At 44.8% G+C, this 14,632-nt stretch overlaps 1 protein-coding gene across 6 annotated transcripts in view; it reads right to left on the bottom strand.

Annotated features, from left to right (window-relative positions):
• Positions 1 to 4,296: 4,296 nt before the first annotated feature.
• Positions 4,297 to 14,632, bottom strand: part of pawr (PRKC, apoptosis, WT1, regulator) — a 42,444-nt gene continuing 32,108 nt past the window's right edge. For 5 of the 6 annotated variants that reach the window (XM_061068118.1, XM_061068110.1, XM_061068086.1 and 2 more), the window contains 5 exons: positions 12,740 to 12,774; positions 9,661 to 9,787; positions 8,178 to 8,282; positions 5,912 to 5,994; positions 4,297 to 5,805 (listed from right to left, as the gene is read on the bottom strand). In XM_061068118.1, coding sequence (XP_060924101.1) covers positions 5,784 to 5,805; positions 5,912 to 5,994; positions 8,178 to 8,282; positions 9,661 to 9,787; positions 12,740 to 12,774 — 372 coding nt within the window. In that variant the 3' untranslated portion in view covers positions 4,297 to 5,783. Of the gene's footprint in view, positions 5,806 to 5,907; positions 5,995 to 8,177; positions 8,283 to 9,660; positions 9,788 to 12,739; positions 12,775 to 14,632 lie in introns of those variants that run through there. The other variant, XM_061068127.1, reaches the window with a different exon arrangement.

The raw sequence follows: 14,632 nt of genomic DNA, 5'->3' as shown, positions 1-14,632 counted from the left end.
CTGTGTGCTGCACCCAGTCCGTAGATAGGGCAGGTAGCCGTGGGTGGTGATGGCCGACGGATGAATGGGACGACAACGAGGAGGGAGACGACCTCCTTCACCGGTTGGCGGCCATGTTTCAGAGTAAGCGTAGATGACAGATGGATGATTCGTACGTATGTGTCTGTCTGAACCATCTGCACAGAGTGTTCACACTGTGTTTACATCCTGCAGTGTGGCACACGGAGAGGTGAAGCTCCGGCCTCTTCCACACACCCTGGATTCACTAGCAAGACTCTTCAACTCGCTGAAAACCTGCTTGACGACGCCTGTGTGTGTTTGTGAGTCTCTCCCAGGGGACGGCTCGGAATGAGACTCAGCTCAGGGCTGAACACGCACCTCTGCCTCTCCCCTGCTGACTTGGTAGTGCTGATGAGGAGGAGGAGGGAGGAGAAGGAGGGAGGGGGGAGGTTCACATGTTTGTGTGTGTGTGTGTGTGTGTGTGTGTGTGTGTGTGTGTGTGTGTGTGTGTGTGTGTGTGTGTGTGTGTGTGTGTGTGTGTGTGTGTGTGTGTGTGTGTGTGTGTGTGTGTGTTTGTGTGTGTGCATGCATGACAAGCAGGACTTGTTGTGCTCGCACACATCCCAAGGCAGGTCCCCTCTTAAATCATAATACGCAACGGCGGCAACACAACGGGCAACAACTTCTGCGAGCGAGGCCGGCGCTGTCATGGTAACAGCGTGGAGTGACCTTCAGAGGTTGCTGATGCTCCCCAGAGCTGCCTCCTATTCTGCTTGGCATGGACTTTGTGAGTCATCAACACAACATTCAAATTCACATGCTCCCTCTCTGGAGGTTTGGGCTGATTAACATGGATGAGCAAATGGGGGGAGAAACGACAGAAACAGTGCGAAATGAAATGAATTAACTGCATTGTTGGCATCTGCAGCCTGAATATTAACAAATCTATCATAAACAAGACCTGATGTATATGAGATTATGATGGTCGCGCGTCCAGGATCACAGGTTTTCATGTTCTCCCTTTAATCCATCAGTATTTAAATATATGAGGATGTTATGTAACAGTAATTGAGTTCTCATTTTTAAAGGCAGAGCATCAACAGTGAGAAAGGAGAAGCTCCACTGAGAGAAGTGTCAACAAACCACAGGTGGAATATGAAACCACATCTTCCATCCTCCTGGATTTCAGGATTCCCACTAACCTCTGCTTATCTCATATATTACACGGGTGTTCCACCAGGAGAGCAAGTCACCGAGGATCACCGAACACATAAGCCTGTATAAAACACATCAGAGCCATGATGGGCTGAGCTGCCTGCTGGTGCCACACTGATGGCTTCCAGGCTGGGAACACTGCCACCAACTGGACGAGAACGGGAAGTGGGGCACGGTGGAGGTGTCTCTGGAGCTTGTTATTTTCGTCGTGCGGTTCAAATAAATGACACCAGTGCATTCAGGATCAGGCGTCGATAGTGTTTCCAGCAGCCATTAAGAGCCTGTGGGTGGTAAATGTAGAGCTGTACTCTGTCATCACATTCATAGTAAGTCTCAATCATCTCTCTGGCAGTCGATACACCGACATTTTATGCACAATGGAATGGTTTCATATGCATTCTGTGTGTGTGCTCCGGGTATTACTCATGTTTTGGGGACTCAAAGCTGTTTACACGTCTTATGAGGACATGTCCTACAGATTGGGACAACAAGCTAGTCCTCATGATGTAGAGCAACGTAAAGATTGAGGTTAGGTTGAGGTTAGGTTAAGGTTGGGTTTGGGTTTGGGTTAAGGAGTTAGGGTTAAGGTTAGGCTAAGGTTAAGGTTAAGGTTACTGTAGCATTTGGTTTCTTCTTTCATCTGGTTCCCTTATTTCCCACGACAAGCAGATACAGCCTTGTTCATGTTTGGCATCAGGTGACATTCAGGGAGAAAACATTTTTAATTAGTTAATTTCTAAATACAGGGGAAAGTCAAGGCCCCCCCGCTCCTCCTGTCTGCTGTAACTACTGTGTTTACTCTCCAGCCTGCGGAGCTTCCTCATGAATATTGACGTCCAATCACGACTTTCAGGATAATTGCATTCAAAATATTTTTGCCCGTGATCACTCCGAGAGGTCTTATTAATTCCACCCTGAAATTACCAGACAACATAATTTAATCCAAGTGGACAGAAATCCGCTCAACGAAATCGACAGAAGACGAAACAAAGTCGTAGACGTCAAACACACAGCAGCCGTCCAAAGGGCAGAGCAGAATATGGGTTTGTAGTGCCGCCTCAAATAGATCTCTTTATTTAGGATAATGGGCTACGAGGGGTGGAGGGTAGACAGGAGTCATTTTGGGCGGTGACAGTTACTGTGATAAAAATGGGTCGAAAATGCTCCGAATTACTTCATAAATGTAAGAGCTGCTGGTCAAAGCTGTCATCGTTTGTCAAAAAGTGTATAAAAGCTTTTTGAAGTGGTTTGGAACTGGAAAATATCCTTTTAATCTATTTATTCCTGGCCCTTAATACAGCATTATCAGCATTGCATTGTAATTTCACGTGTTCTGATGTTATAATTATATTTTATTTGAAATTTTGGTCACTTTAAAACAATATTTTGATCATGCTGTCACATCATCTTGCTTCTTGGTGCAGAAACTTTCTGAATCTGTTGTGGTGACGGAAAAAGAAAAGAATAAAAAAGGTTTGCTCTTCTCTAAGCACTCAGTGCCAAACGAGTGTAATCATGCCATTTTGTAAATGTCATGCCTCTGGACTGTCATTAGTTGATCCCTCTCTGTTTGGGAGCTGTTGGTATCCCATTGACTTTTACAGGACATTTCAACAAAGGGCAGCTTCACATGTGGTGCAGGTGTTGAAGGAAGTGCACGCAAGGCTTCTGAAGTCCTGTTATTCGGATTTTCCCACACGGTGAAGCTGGATTTTTTGCGGAGTGACTTTCGAAAAGACAGCGATGGAGAATCTGACCAACTCGACAGATTGTGCAGGAAGTAAAGCGCGACTCGATTTGAATACTGATTTTCAGGAGTCACCTTCAGATATTGCTCCGTTTTGAGATGGTCGGGTTTAAAAGGTTCACAGGTCATTTTCACACCGGTGGTTGATAAAATGAGGCAGAGACGAGGAGGCAGAGGAAATTGCACAAACATGTCCAGGATCATTCTATCCGTCCGTTCTCGCTCTGTCTGCCACCCTGACCCCGACGCCCCCCGGTGCGGATCAGCACCTCCTCGCACCAGGGACCCTGGAGATGGAGGAGATTGTCCAGAGAAGCAGGAGCATGAAACCAACCGATAATGAAATATGGGCGGTTTTCTTCAAGAACAAGATAAGACCTGCTTCTCATCTCTGTCCGGACGATCAGGATCTAGAGGTTATATGAAATCCCAGGAGGACATAGAAACAAACCAGATCAACGTTTGGTGGAATAGCAGTAATAGATTTTACTTGAAAGAAAATGTAAGTGTAAATAAAATACCAATTACAGATACAAATATAATTTAGATATATTCTATTCAAAACTATGCCTTTATGTTTTTCATTTACACATTTAAAGTCCATGTATCTTATCACATTTAATTTGATGTTTGCTTTATTTAATCAAACTTATACATAAGTAGTATAAGTATATACATTAAACAAGAGTTCTATGCATAAGTTTCATTTATAAAACTATACATAAGTAAATACCATAGAGGTGAATATAGGTGCATTAAACTAAGGGCATCTTCACTGCATTAACTGAGACACTGATTTGTTGCAGTCAAACCATTTTCACATGCATTGAAATCTGTATTTCACTGAGTGATGAGGACGAGACGAAGGATTATGATATTTCCTAAACTCGAGCGGAGGCAGCTCTAAATTGCCGTCGCCCTCCATGTCTACATTTCAAATGACAAACCCTACAACCTCCCATAAAAATGCTAATGGGGATTATGCAGGATGCCGGCAGCACTTTCGATCAACTGAGCGAGGCCATTATCTGGAAATTTACTCAACATTAGTCCCGATGTGGTTCCTACACTGAAGCTTCTCGCCTTACGAGGTGGAGGGAATTAATGCGTTTCAGTCATGTACTAGAGGTTCTGCAGGGTGAACGGAGGATTCATGCCCCAGTGGCAGTCAGGCTGCTGATTGGCATGTTGAATCATCAGGAGTGTGTGCCTGTGTGTGTCTGTGTGTGTGTGTGTGGAGGAAGTGAGCCCCCCGCCACCGTCACATTGCATTACCGACTCAGTGGCACGGTATCATCACATCAAATTAGTCTTAATGAACACAAGCGAGTCGATTGAGGAGAGAGATAATCAAACTTTTATTAAATGACTTAATCTTCTGTACATGCATAATGTAATGGGAAGGAGAGACGGGTCTGTGATGTTCTGTCTGCGACGGGTTTGGAGGCAGACACAAAAAACAAGTGAGAGCATACGTGGAAGCAGAGTCGTCTATTGATCGTCTATCGATGATTTGCCACAGCGAGCGGCTCCTCGCTGGATTTAACATGATCTAAGTACAGAAAGTAAAATGCCGCAACCAGCCGAACTAGTTCCCTTGAGTAAACGAAAGAGATGCATTTCAAATATCCTTCAGTTCATTTGGTTATCATACGAAGATGCACTGTAGCTCACTCCACACATCGCAGATGCCGTAAATCAGAGCAGCTATCTCACTATCACATATTGCAAAAGACCTTAACTTGTAAACAAGAGCAAATCAAATTAAAAAAAAGAAAGAAAGAGAATCCATATACAGTTTATACTAGACGAGGGTTTCATCCTAAAACATCTCATCACAGACATAATACTCAGATGCTAACATTAAAAAAAGCATAAAGCGTTTCAATTTGTAGAAATTCTTGCTTGTGCCGTCAAATTTAAGTTTTCTTCATTCGGGTTTTAAGATGTTCTAGTGGGATTCAAATGTACCAAGAAATAATCGGTGAAAAAAAAAGGTAAATCTGGCACCGGAGAACCAGATTTTTATTGTATTTTTTAAAGATTTGATAAAAATAAAAATCTCACATGCATTGCAAGGCGCTAAGCCCACTTTGGCTGATGGTACTGAAGCAGTAATTATGTTGAATTTGGTCCAAATTTCCAACTAGGGAAGAGGATCAGGGACTGGCTTAGAAAAAATGAGGAGGAAGAATGTTTTCTCTTTTGCATTTTGACAATAAAGTCAAACTAAATCAGAGGAAGAGCTTTTTACCGAGTGAATAAAGAAAGAATCTTAAAAACTAAGTGGAATTAAATCTGAGGAAAAATATTCACCCTTGTTTTTACCCTCAACCATTTGTTCCTTGTTTCTCCTAAACGGAACAAATTTCACCAATTCATATACACAAGGTGTTTTCTTTAACATAAGTGATTTTATAGTCTTAAAAAACTTGAAAATAATTGAAATAGAATTGTCTTCTCCTCATTTTTTCTCCTGCCTGCCCTTAAGAATCCTCCATGGTCCTAGAGGCAGTACAACACTGGAGATCTGCTGTTTGCAAAGACGTGGAAATGTCTAAAATACTTTTTAAAAGACTTTTCTTTTTAGCCTGTCAACGAGTTCTTAGAGACTCTGTGTCGCTTGTTCTCGCAGCAAATACATTCATTCACTTTTGCTTTTTAAGACCTTATCAAAAATCTAAAATAATGAACAGATCTAAATGGCCTATATACAATACATTTACATTAAATATGTGTATATCCTGTCAGGAGCGCGTCAGCACCGCCCCCCCGCGCTTCACTCAGCTTTCACCACGATGCATTCAAGGCTGAGAGGCTCTCAGGACTTTGCAGTTTCACCTCTAACAAACAAATAGAGACAGAATCAAACAGTTAAAAAGGCCACGGTGAAGGACTTGACCCTGGGGCAGGAGGTCAGGGGGAGAGAGAGGGGGGGGGGGCTTCTACCTGGTCAGCTGACCCACCACCTTCAGCAGAGTCTTGTTCTCCTGTTTGAGCTGCTCGTTCTCATCTTCAATGTCGTCCAGGTCCTGCAGGGGAGGAGAAGCACATTAACATTTGAAAATGGTAAATCTACAACTTTCTGTGATTTCAGATTCACGATCTCTAAAGTTTGTTTGGCTCAGCTTCTGTTTCCAGGGATCAGATCTCTTGGCTTCAAATATCAAGGGGGCTGATGCTTTATCTCCTCTTCCTCTCACAAACTAACTTCTGCAGTGACCGAGCTTCAATCCTCCTCCACCGAGACGCCGCACTGGATCAGCCGTTATCTCCTGCCTTCCCATCAGCCCTTGCAGGAGCCTCTCGGGGACATTTCTGATGGCTATCGTCACGACCGCCGTCCTAACATGAAGCAGTTTTCTCATGACCAGCTTCCATCAGATGTTATCAGCAAGTCGCCTCCTGCAATATTGGACTCTTTGTGTTTGCTGATGGTTTTCTGAGTGTGCGTCCTAACGACACAAGTGTCCAGATAATAACAACATAATTCCACTTATTGCTGAAAATGAACACGTGTGGTCTCTTGTTTAGATCCGACTGGCTCTGAAGAGGAGAGTTGGGATCTATTTTCTCTGAATATTTAACAGAGTCTTTCAGATCTGTCTCCACCCGCCGTGTTTCCCTTCACAGATATATTCTACCTGTGACCCAGAAAACGCAGGTGACGGACGCAAGTCGGGAAAGCATAGGTGACAGTCTGCGGTTTAGAAGGAGCGACGGGTTCAGAGAGTTCGGGGAGGTTTCACTCGGCTAACCCGAGCGTCCCCTGACCTCTCAACCCTGACTGCAGTGGGAGGAGGAAACAGGATCTGCACCAGTGAGGCCGAACCAAACAAAAGAAACATGCTTGTGGGTTCAGGTCAGAATAAAACACTGGCTACAGGATTTCACGTCAGACTTTCTGATGACAGTGTGGCAGTTGTTCTTCTTCCCTCATGAAGGGGGTTCAAAAAGTTCACTGAGTTTACAGAGTTTGACAGAAATAAACTTTGACCCTGCAAAAGCTGACCTCATGTCAAATTTGACAGGAAGCAGAATTTACAGCATCACCAAATACGTCCCCGTTCCAAACCACATAGTGATTCTATAGAGATTCATATAGAGTTTTGAGTATTTTCACACATGAACCTTTCACCTACGGGCAATTTCTGCTCAACCTAACCAGCCGGAGAACCTGGAGAAAACCAGAGACGGGCAAAGGGACGTGAGGTTTAAACCCAGAACCTGCAGAATTTAGCCCGAACGTGGATCAATTCATAATAAAGATTAATTGATAATCAACAGACTGAATCTGCTCATGTGCAGTGAACCACGAAAGAAAGAATCCCGACTGTGAAATGAAGCCGCTCCTCTGAAGGAAGCTGACAGAAAATCTTTCTCTTGCAGCAGAGGTGGACCGACCGGCTGGAGACGGCTCGGCTGTAAGTCGGTGATCATTTCATTTTGGCCCGTGGCTCGACTCTGACTGAATGTTAAAAGACACGGTGAGTATGATGTTGACATTCACTTTGAGAGTTTTAATTGGAGGCTTTTTTGAAATGTGAAAGATAAAGACAGGAGATTCAACCCGACTGAGAAGAGCCGAAGAGGATTTTTTGGTTTCTTTCAGCTGCTACTGCACAATTAATTTCTTATTGATTTGTTTTGTTTTTATTCTATAAAAAAGAACTGTTCTTGCAAACCCTCTGAGACGAGGATCATTACAGCGCTGCACTTTGTTTTTTAAGTGTTTTCCCAATGTGACTGAAAATACCCTTTAATTTACGCTGACAAAAACTCAAAAATAATCTCTCAATTTTCCTCAGACACACAATCATGTTCTTATCCAGCAGGCAGCCAACTTGTGCTCAGTGGGTAAATCAATAAAACATAAACGCCACCATTTGCACTGATCAGCAACTTTTCAAGCTCAAATGTCACCGAACCACTGGTGAGTTTTTTGAACGGTGTTTAAAATGAAAAATTGCTCCGACTGTGCCTCTGAGCAAAATATATATCATTAACTTGTGTGTAAACCCCCAAAATAGGTTTGTTGACGTCCAAATCCTAATGGACTGCAGGAGAAAATCATTGTAGTGAAACACACAGCTATCATACACGACTCCGCTAAAATGCCAGCTGATGATGTGCAGCCCCCCCTAGGCCCACGCGTGGAAACACATGGCGTCGCTCAGGATCTCAGACGTGAGAGCGGAACGTGGGCGGGACTCACTCTGTTCAGCAGGTCGATTTCCTCCCTCAGCTTCTCGATGAGGTCGTCTTTGTCCTCGTGGGCCTTCAGCAGCCGGGCGCTCTCCTGGCGCTCTCTGGCCAGCTCCTGCAACCACACACACACACACACACACACAAACATTAAGGGGTTAAATGAAAGCCCGGTTTGGGTCGCCTCAGATTTTCAGTGCTTTTCATATTTCTTCCCCTCGCCCTCAATCCAATGATCCCACCAGCTTGTTTCTTTTGTAAGGATCTAGACTGATGGACTGGATTATCAGAGACAAACCTGACCTGTGTCACTCACACACCTCTCCCTGTGTGAAAGTGAAATAAACAATGAGCAGAAATACCATTTGAAATGTGCTCCTGGTGATTTGACCCAGAGCAGCACCTCTCTCTGAAGTCTCCGTGGTCACAGCAGTACTCACTGACTTTAAAAAGCTTTTTTGGGAAAATCCACCCTGAGTGACATTTGATGCTGAGCAGCGTTTCTGCAGTGGCAGCAGTCAGCGGTTTGAGAGTGCGATCGGAGCGCTGAGCGGAGGAAAAGACATATCTGCGCTGTGAAAGGTCATCGAATTTGAGTCTGCGCCGAGCCGCACTTCCACGTCGGGAGATCAGACCCCGAGCTGCCACTCAGAGGAAGGAGAGTGGAGAACTCATCTGAACAAAAAGCTGCAGACTAGAGGCCAAAAAACTTTTTAAATGGAAGCTCGTTAAACCTCGAATGGAGAAGTGATTGATTTTTGGCAGTGACAGCAGTGATTCTACATTTCTACTGCTCAGGTCAAGTTAGCTTTAGATATGTTGAAGGAAGCAGAGATTATAATATAAACTCCTTCTGAATTCACGTCCTCTTTCCAGGTTGTAGGTCGGAGATGAGGTAACGTCACAATCAATTTGTCTTCCTCTACTTGAGCAACGAATAAACCTGTTTACTGAAACTAGGGAGAGGAATTAATCCTAAAAACAAGATAAACAGAAAGAGGTAGTAAAAGATCAGATGAGTGAGAAACCGAAATTTAATTGACTCTTCAATTCACTCTGCAATTAGCTTCTCATGTCACAGTGGGTATGAACCTAATTCAAGGAAGTGGCAGGAATTACTGGTGAAACCACAGTGAATAAGTCGGAGTGAGACATCGTCTGCAAAATGTTTTCGAGTCTTGTTCCAAATATTGTTGCAGCTTCACGAACAACAGCCTCTGTGACCTTTTCACAGCAGGAGGCGATAAAAAGCTGCCGACGCGTTTGTATCCCCGCGTCCTGAAGCAGATGTTTCATTTACTCAGCTTTAAAGCGGCAGAAATGAACATGTGTTCACGTTTAAAGGCCAAAATTCACTCTGAGTAACTAGCGTGATGATAGTTGTGCCATTAAAGGACTAGTTTGACATTTTAAGAGGAAGTGCGTCAGTTAAATGCTTCGATCTTTTCACACTCCAGAGAAGACAGTGGTGATATGAGCGTCAGTGAACGCACCCTCTCCAGCTCCTCCATCCTTTTCTCCAGACCTCCCTGCGCCGCGGCTCCTCCGTCTCGGCCCTGGCGGTTGTGTCGCTGCCGGCTGTTCCCCCCCACCTCCTCCTCAGACCCTGGTCCTGCAGAGCTGTGACACACAAACACAAATGAAAACTCGTGCAAGTACGACAAAACTTGCTTTTACATTTCATATTCATGGCAAAGAAAGGAAAAAAGTTTGCAGTGACAATTATGTCCAATTTCCACTAAAGTGCTCGGGCGCAGCGTTGGCTCCATTTGAAGTTATGAATCATAGCCACGTTATTAAACCTCAATGGGATGACACATCCATCATCAAAAGAACAGGTGGGAATATCTTCTGTGTGCTTGCCCTTTCAATTCAATTAGCCATGCATTATTGCAACCCCCCCCCACACCTGTCCTTTTATTCCACTAATGGAGAAAAGGGCCAGGAGTGGTTTGCAACTTTGCTGCAAAAAAGCCTGATAAAGAAAAAACTATTTACTCAGCGCTTTACTTCTAACGGGCTCCGGAATGGCGGCGGTGACATGTGACGAAGAAAAGGTTTCAAAGGTTATTTGTCTGCGGCGCGAGCGGAACATTTACTTTATCTCCGGTTCACGTTCTCAGGCTGCTGGGAAGGGAATATGCATGTGCAATTTATTTTCTTACTGATCCTATTTCAATAATTATTGACGTAGAAGCTTGGAATGAGTGGCTGCCCCCCCCCACTGTACTCCCACAGGAATCAAAGTGTTGAGGAGGCCGAGGAGTCTGAAGGAAGCTGTCAGCGTTTCTCTGCAGCTGAAAACAGACGAGAGGAAATCTGCTGGCAACACAAAGGACGGATAAACCTCCTTTGTACCATCTGCACTCCTTTCAGGAACCTGCCAAATATGATGTATATGATTTCAAACAGTACAAATACTACAAGACAAACTACAGACAATGACGTTATCACAGGATGTAAATCATGACTCTTCTCTCGGATTTCAATCTATTTAACTAAATTCTTCTGTTCTCCATCGATGGGTCAAGGGTCTCGGTGACGTTTCTCATACACACACACACGTGTGGAAAAGCAGTATTTTTTTCTGTTCCTTGACATTTTACAGAACCAGCATCTTATTTTCCATCGAGAGAAAAACGCAGCAGCCGACATCGCTCCTGATCAAGAAGTCATCCTCGGAAACGCTCTCCCCTGCGCTCGCCTACATCGAGATAGAGTGCGTTTCATTTGTGTCTCTCAGCGTGGTTCCTCCAGGCTACTCCCCCTCTATCGGCATGAGCACACACTTTAGAAGAACGTGAGGCTGAATACATCCCTTCATCTATGTTGCCATCAAAACATGCAAAAACCAAAACAACATCCACGCTTCTTGCTTTGAGAGATATCTCCATTGTTGAACCCGCTCTCGCAGGAGCCCAGCAGGTGATGGGAGTCGAGCCCAAACATCGGTGGCCTGCAGCACCAAATTTCACACCGTGGCCCATTAGCGCCCCGCAGGAAGAGGTCTGGGGGAGAGAGAGAGAGTCTGAGCCAATCACACGCTCTCTTAGGAGCCTCAGCGGGGGGAGGGAAAAGGCCCAGAAGAAGAGCCAATAACAGCAGCAGCCACAGGTATAACAACGTCTCGCACGGACTCAAGTGTGAATGTGGAATAAGTCCAAACACACACGCAAGTCGAGCAGCCCCCCCGCCTGGCTCCAACACGTGGAAGGAAAACAGTCCAGAGTTTGCATAATTTATTGGCGGGGGTCTTTCTGGTGCAGCTGATTAATTCCAGTCACTTCTTTTTTAATCTCCCCGGCTGCTGAGTTCAATCTTTCTGAACAGGTAGAGCTGCCGCGGCTGTGCTTTGGTTTTGAATTGAATTTTTGGGGGCTGGTGCTGATATTTAGGCGTAAAACAATTTCTTACCAAAACCAAAATACAACCAAATATATAGAGAAAATACATGCTCTATGCTTTAAGACCAAAAGCTGAAAACTGCTTAATAATGTGTAATATTTTGAGTTTAGTTGAAACGGGGCCTGATCAATAGGAGGAGGGGATTTAAAAATCCTGATATTTAATTGGACTTTGTTTTTTTCGCATATCCGGCTGAACATCATGAATCAAATCCTGGTTTTGTGGTTTGAAAAGACGAGAGTTGACAGAACAGAAGAAGAGAAAATCAGTGGGACACTTAAAGTGTAAAGTTGCTCCTTCAGCCATCTTGTGCGGCCCGGCCCACCTGGCGAGTTCTAATCCGCTGGAGAGCAGCGGAGCGTCCAAGTGCAGCCGGGCCAGCTGATGAGCCGCCACCGTAATTACGTGTCCAGATTGAATGTCAGCTGGTGAACTCGGCTGCTGGCGTCGGCACCAACTTCTCCATTTGATTTGCAAATAAAGCAAAACAAAAAAACACAGGACAAACAAAGAGGAGCTCAGAGGGAACTGTGGTGATGCAAGATGCGTTGATCCAGAGGTAATACAATTTACTTTATAATCATGTTTCTCTTCCCACCGCAACATTGTCACTGGTCGTGTTGGTTTCCGGAGCGAATGTGACAATGTACACGACTAACTTGGGAAAAAACTAGAACGCAAATACCTGGCTCGCTTCAAAAACCAGCTTAATCCAGCCAAACTTTGGTGTCAAAGTGTCAAATTTGTTTGGTCGATTCAACCTTCACACCAAACCAATCTTGACCCAACTGAACACACACTCACGTCTTAGACTTTAAACCTCTCAAAGCAAACGATTTGCTTTCACCGCTCTCTGCAGTGAGGCGATAGTCTCCACGACGTGTTCAGGGTGCAGATGGCGTCCTGTCAAACCACTGTTCAAAAACAGTCATCAACCGTCGTCCGTCTTCAGCCACGGCGGCATGAAAGGAGCGGAGCCGAGGGGGAAATAATCAACAGCGACGCATTGGGCCCTCGGACCGTTTGAGGAGAAATCTCCTCTTGTAGTTAATGACTCAAACCGCTGTTTCTCATCCCCGCCTCTGTTCCTCCTCTTGACATATTACTCGGCGATGCCGCGGCGGATAAACTCCACTCTCGGCGGCAGGATAATACAGTGAGTCTCACCTCTTGTGCCGGCTGCTCCCGCATCTCGGGCTGTCCTGGAAAAACAAACAGAAGAGAGAGAGGAAAGAGGAATGAGCAGGAAAGCCTTCAGACAGAAAACAATAACTTTAGAGTGAGATTTAGAAATGTGCCGAGTGAAGCTGCCAAGTCTTCAAATCCATCTCTCGGACACACGGCAGAGCGCTTTGAGGTGTCGTCTGTTGTGCTCTTGTGCCTCGGGTTGTGTTGGTTTGCCCAAATGAGGAATAACACAAAATTCCATCTACAGGATAAGAGACATTTATCAGGAGCAGCATTTATAGAAAGCCTCTGGGTCACGTCTGAACTCCTGTGAATCGCAGCCGCTCAGCTGATATATCGACGAGATGCTTTGCTGCATTTAATAGTTCTGCTGGAGCCCTATCGCCCCCAGATGAGAAATCTTGTTTTGCGACACCGAGGTGCATGTTTATCTTCTCTTCCCATTATTTCTGTGATCTAAAAGGTTGTTTAGACGTATACAACCTTCGGTAAAATAGCGCTTCCCTCTAGAAAACAATGAGGTGTGTGTCGGAGACGCTGTGAGATGAATACGAAGTCGCTCTTTCCTCGGGTCTTGTGCAGCGAAGGGTCCCGGGTTTGATTGAGGAGCTTCGGCTCGGCCGCCATCCATCAGTCAGAGCTCGGCTTAAAGCAGACGCAAGGGAAACAACCGGTGGCCGACACTTGGCATGCACCAGCGTCTCTGTCTCAGTGACACGTCATTCATTACCTGTGGATGAAATCCTGACTCTCATCTGTCCCCGGCTCGGGCCCCCCCTCCCGACAGATTTACTAAGACGGAGCGCAGTAAGAGATCAGTCTGCGGCAGCGCTCGGGTTTAGAAACTGGCATTTTACAAGATAAGTTTCATGGAGCAGACGTCAACCCTGCACCGGTCGGAGAAGTTCAATCTTCCTCCACAAGCTGTCTCACAAGCAATCTAGTCTACAGCCGATAGGTGGCGCTATATCTTACAAATTCAATGTAAACACTGGCTTAAAGAGACAGGAGCTAAGACCAAGTGTTTCAGACAGAGTCTGAGAAGAGGAGCTGCAGCGATGGACAGTCTAAGGACAGAATACATCTCCTTTAAGGACACAGACAAGTCCATAAGGTCAGTGTCTCTCTTTTCAGTCTGAAGATTAGATTAACTTTCATTGTAGGGTAATATTAAAAAAAATCATCCATCACAGTTTTTTCGTAATTGCTTGTTTATGTCTGATTTAAGAAGCTGTTATCACAAAGACAAACAAATAGGCTCAGCTCAGTCCCACAGTAAAACGTTAGATAAGAGAGAACCAGACCAGTGATGTAAAGAGAAAAGAGCAAAATAAGAAGAAAGAAAAACTATTTCTAGTTGAGGTATGGTTCATATAGCTTTCAGAACCGGGTTCCTCCTAAAACAGATACGAGTCAAAACAGATCAGAGTGTAGGAATACAAAATGCTGTCTAAATGTAAATGTGTGTATTGCTTTCACAGTCCAGTATAAATTGAGACCCAGAAAACCAGTCTGCTGCTGGTTTCCAATATGCCCCCGAACACGTGGGGGGAGAACAATTATCTATAGTCATCATAGTTTTATATTCTGCGGCTTTTGGCAGGAAGTCGAGGGTCAGTAAAGTGGGTTGATGAGTTTTCTGAGGTGAAAAGGGTCAAAACAACAATAAAGGAGAAGGTCAGAGTGGTGAGCAGATGTGTGAGTCTGTGCCAGTCATCATTCAGACGTTATGATATGAAGAGTAGAAACAGAAGAGAACAGACGGAGCCCAGGAGCTTCATCCAATGAATCAGTAAAGACAAACTAAAACCTGCTGTTTGCTGCGAGCACAGGAAGTGATGTGTTACAGGCGTCACGTTTTACCTGCTCTGT

Source organism: Limanda limanda, chromosome 1 (genome assembly GCF_963576545.1).
Source record: "Limanda limanda chromosome 1, fLimLim1.1, whole genome shotgun sequence".
Classification (NCBI taxonomy): domain Eukaryota; kingdom Metazoa; phylum Chordata; class Actinopteri; order Pleuronectiformes; family Pleuronectidae; genus Limanda; species Limanda limanda.
This window is presented reverse-complemented; position numbering and strand designations above follow the sequence as displayed.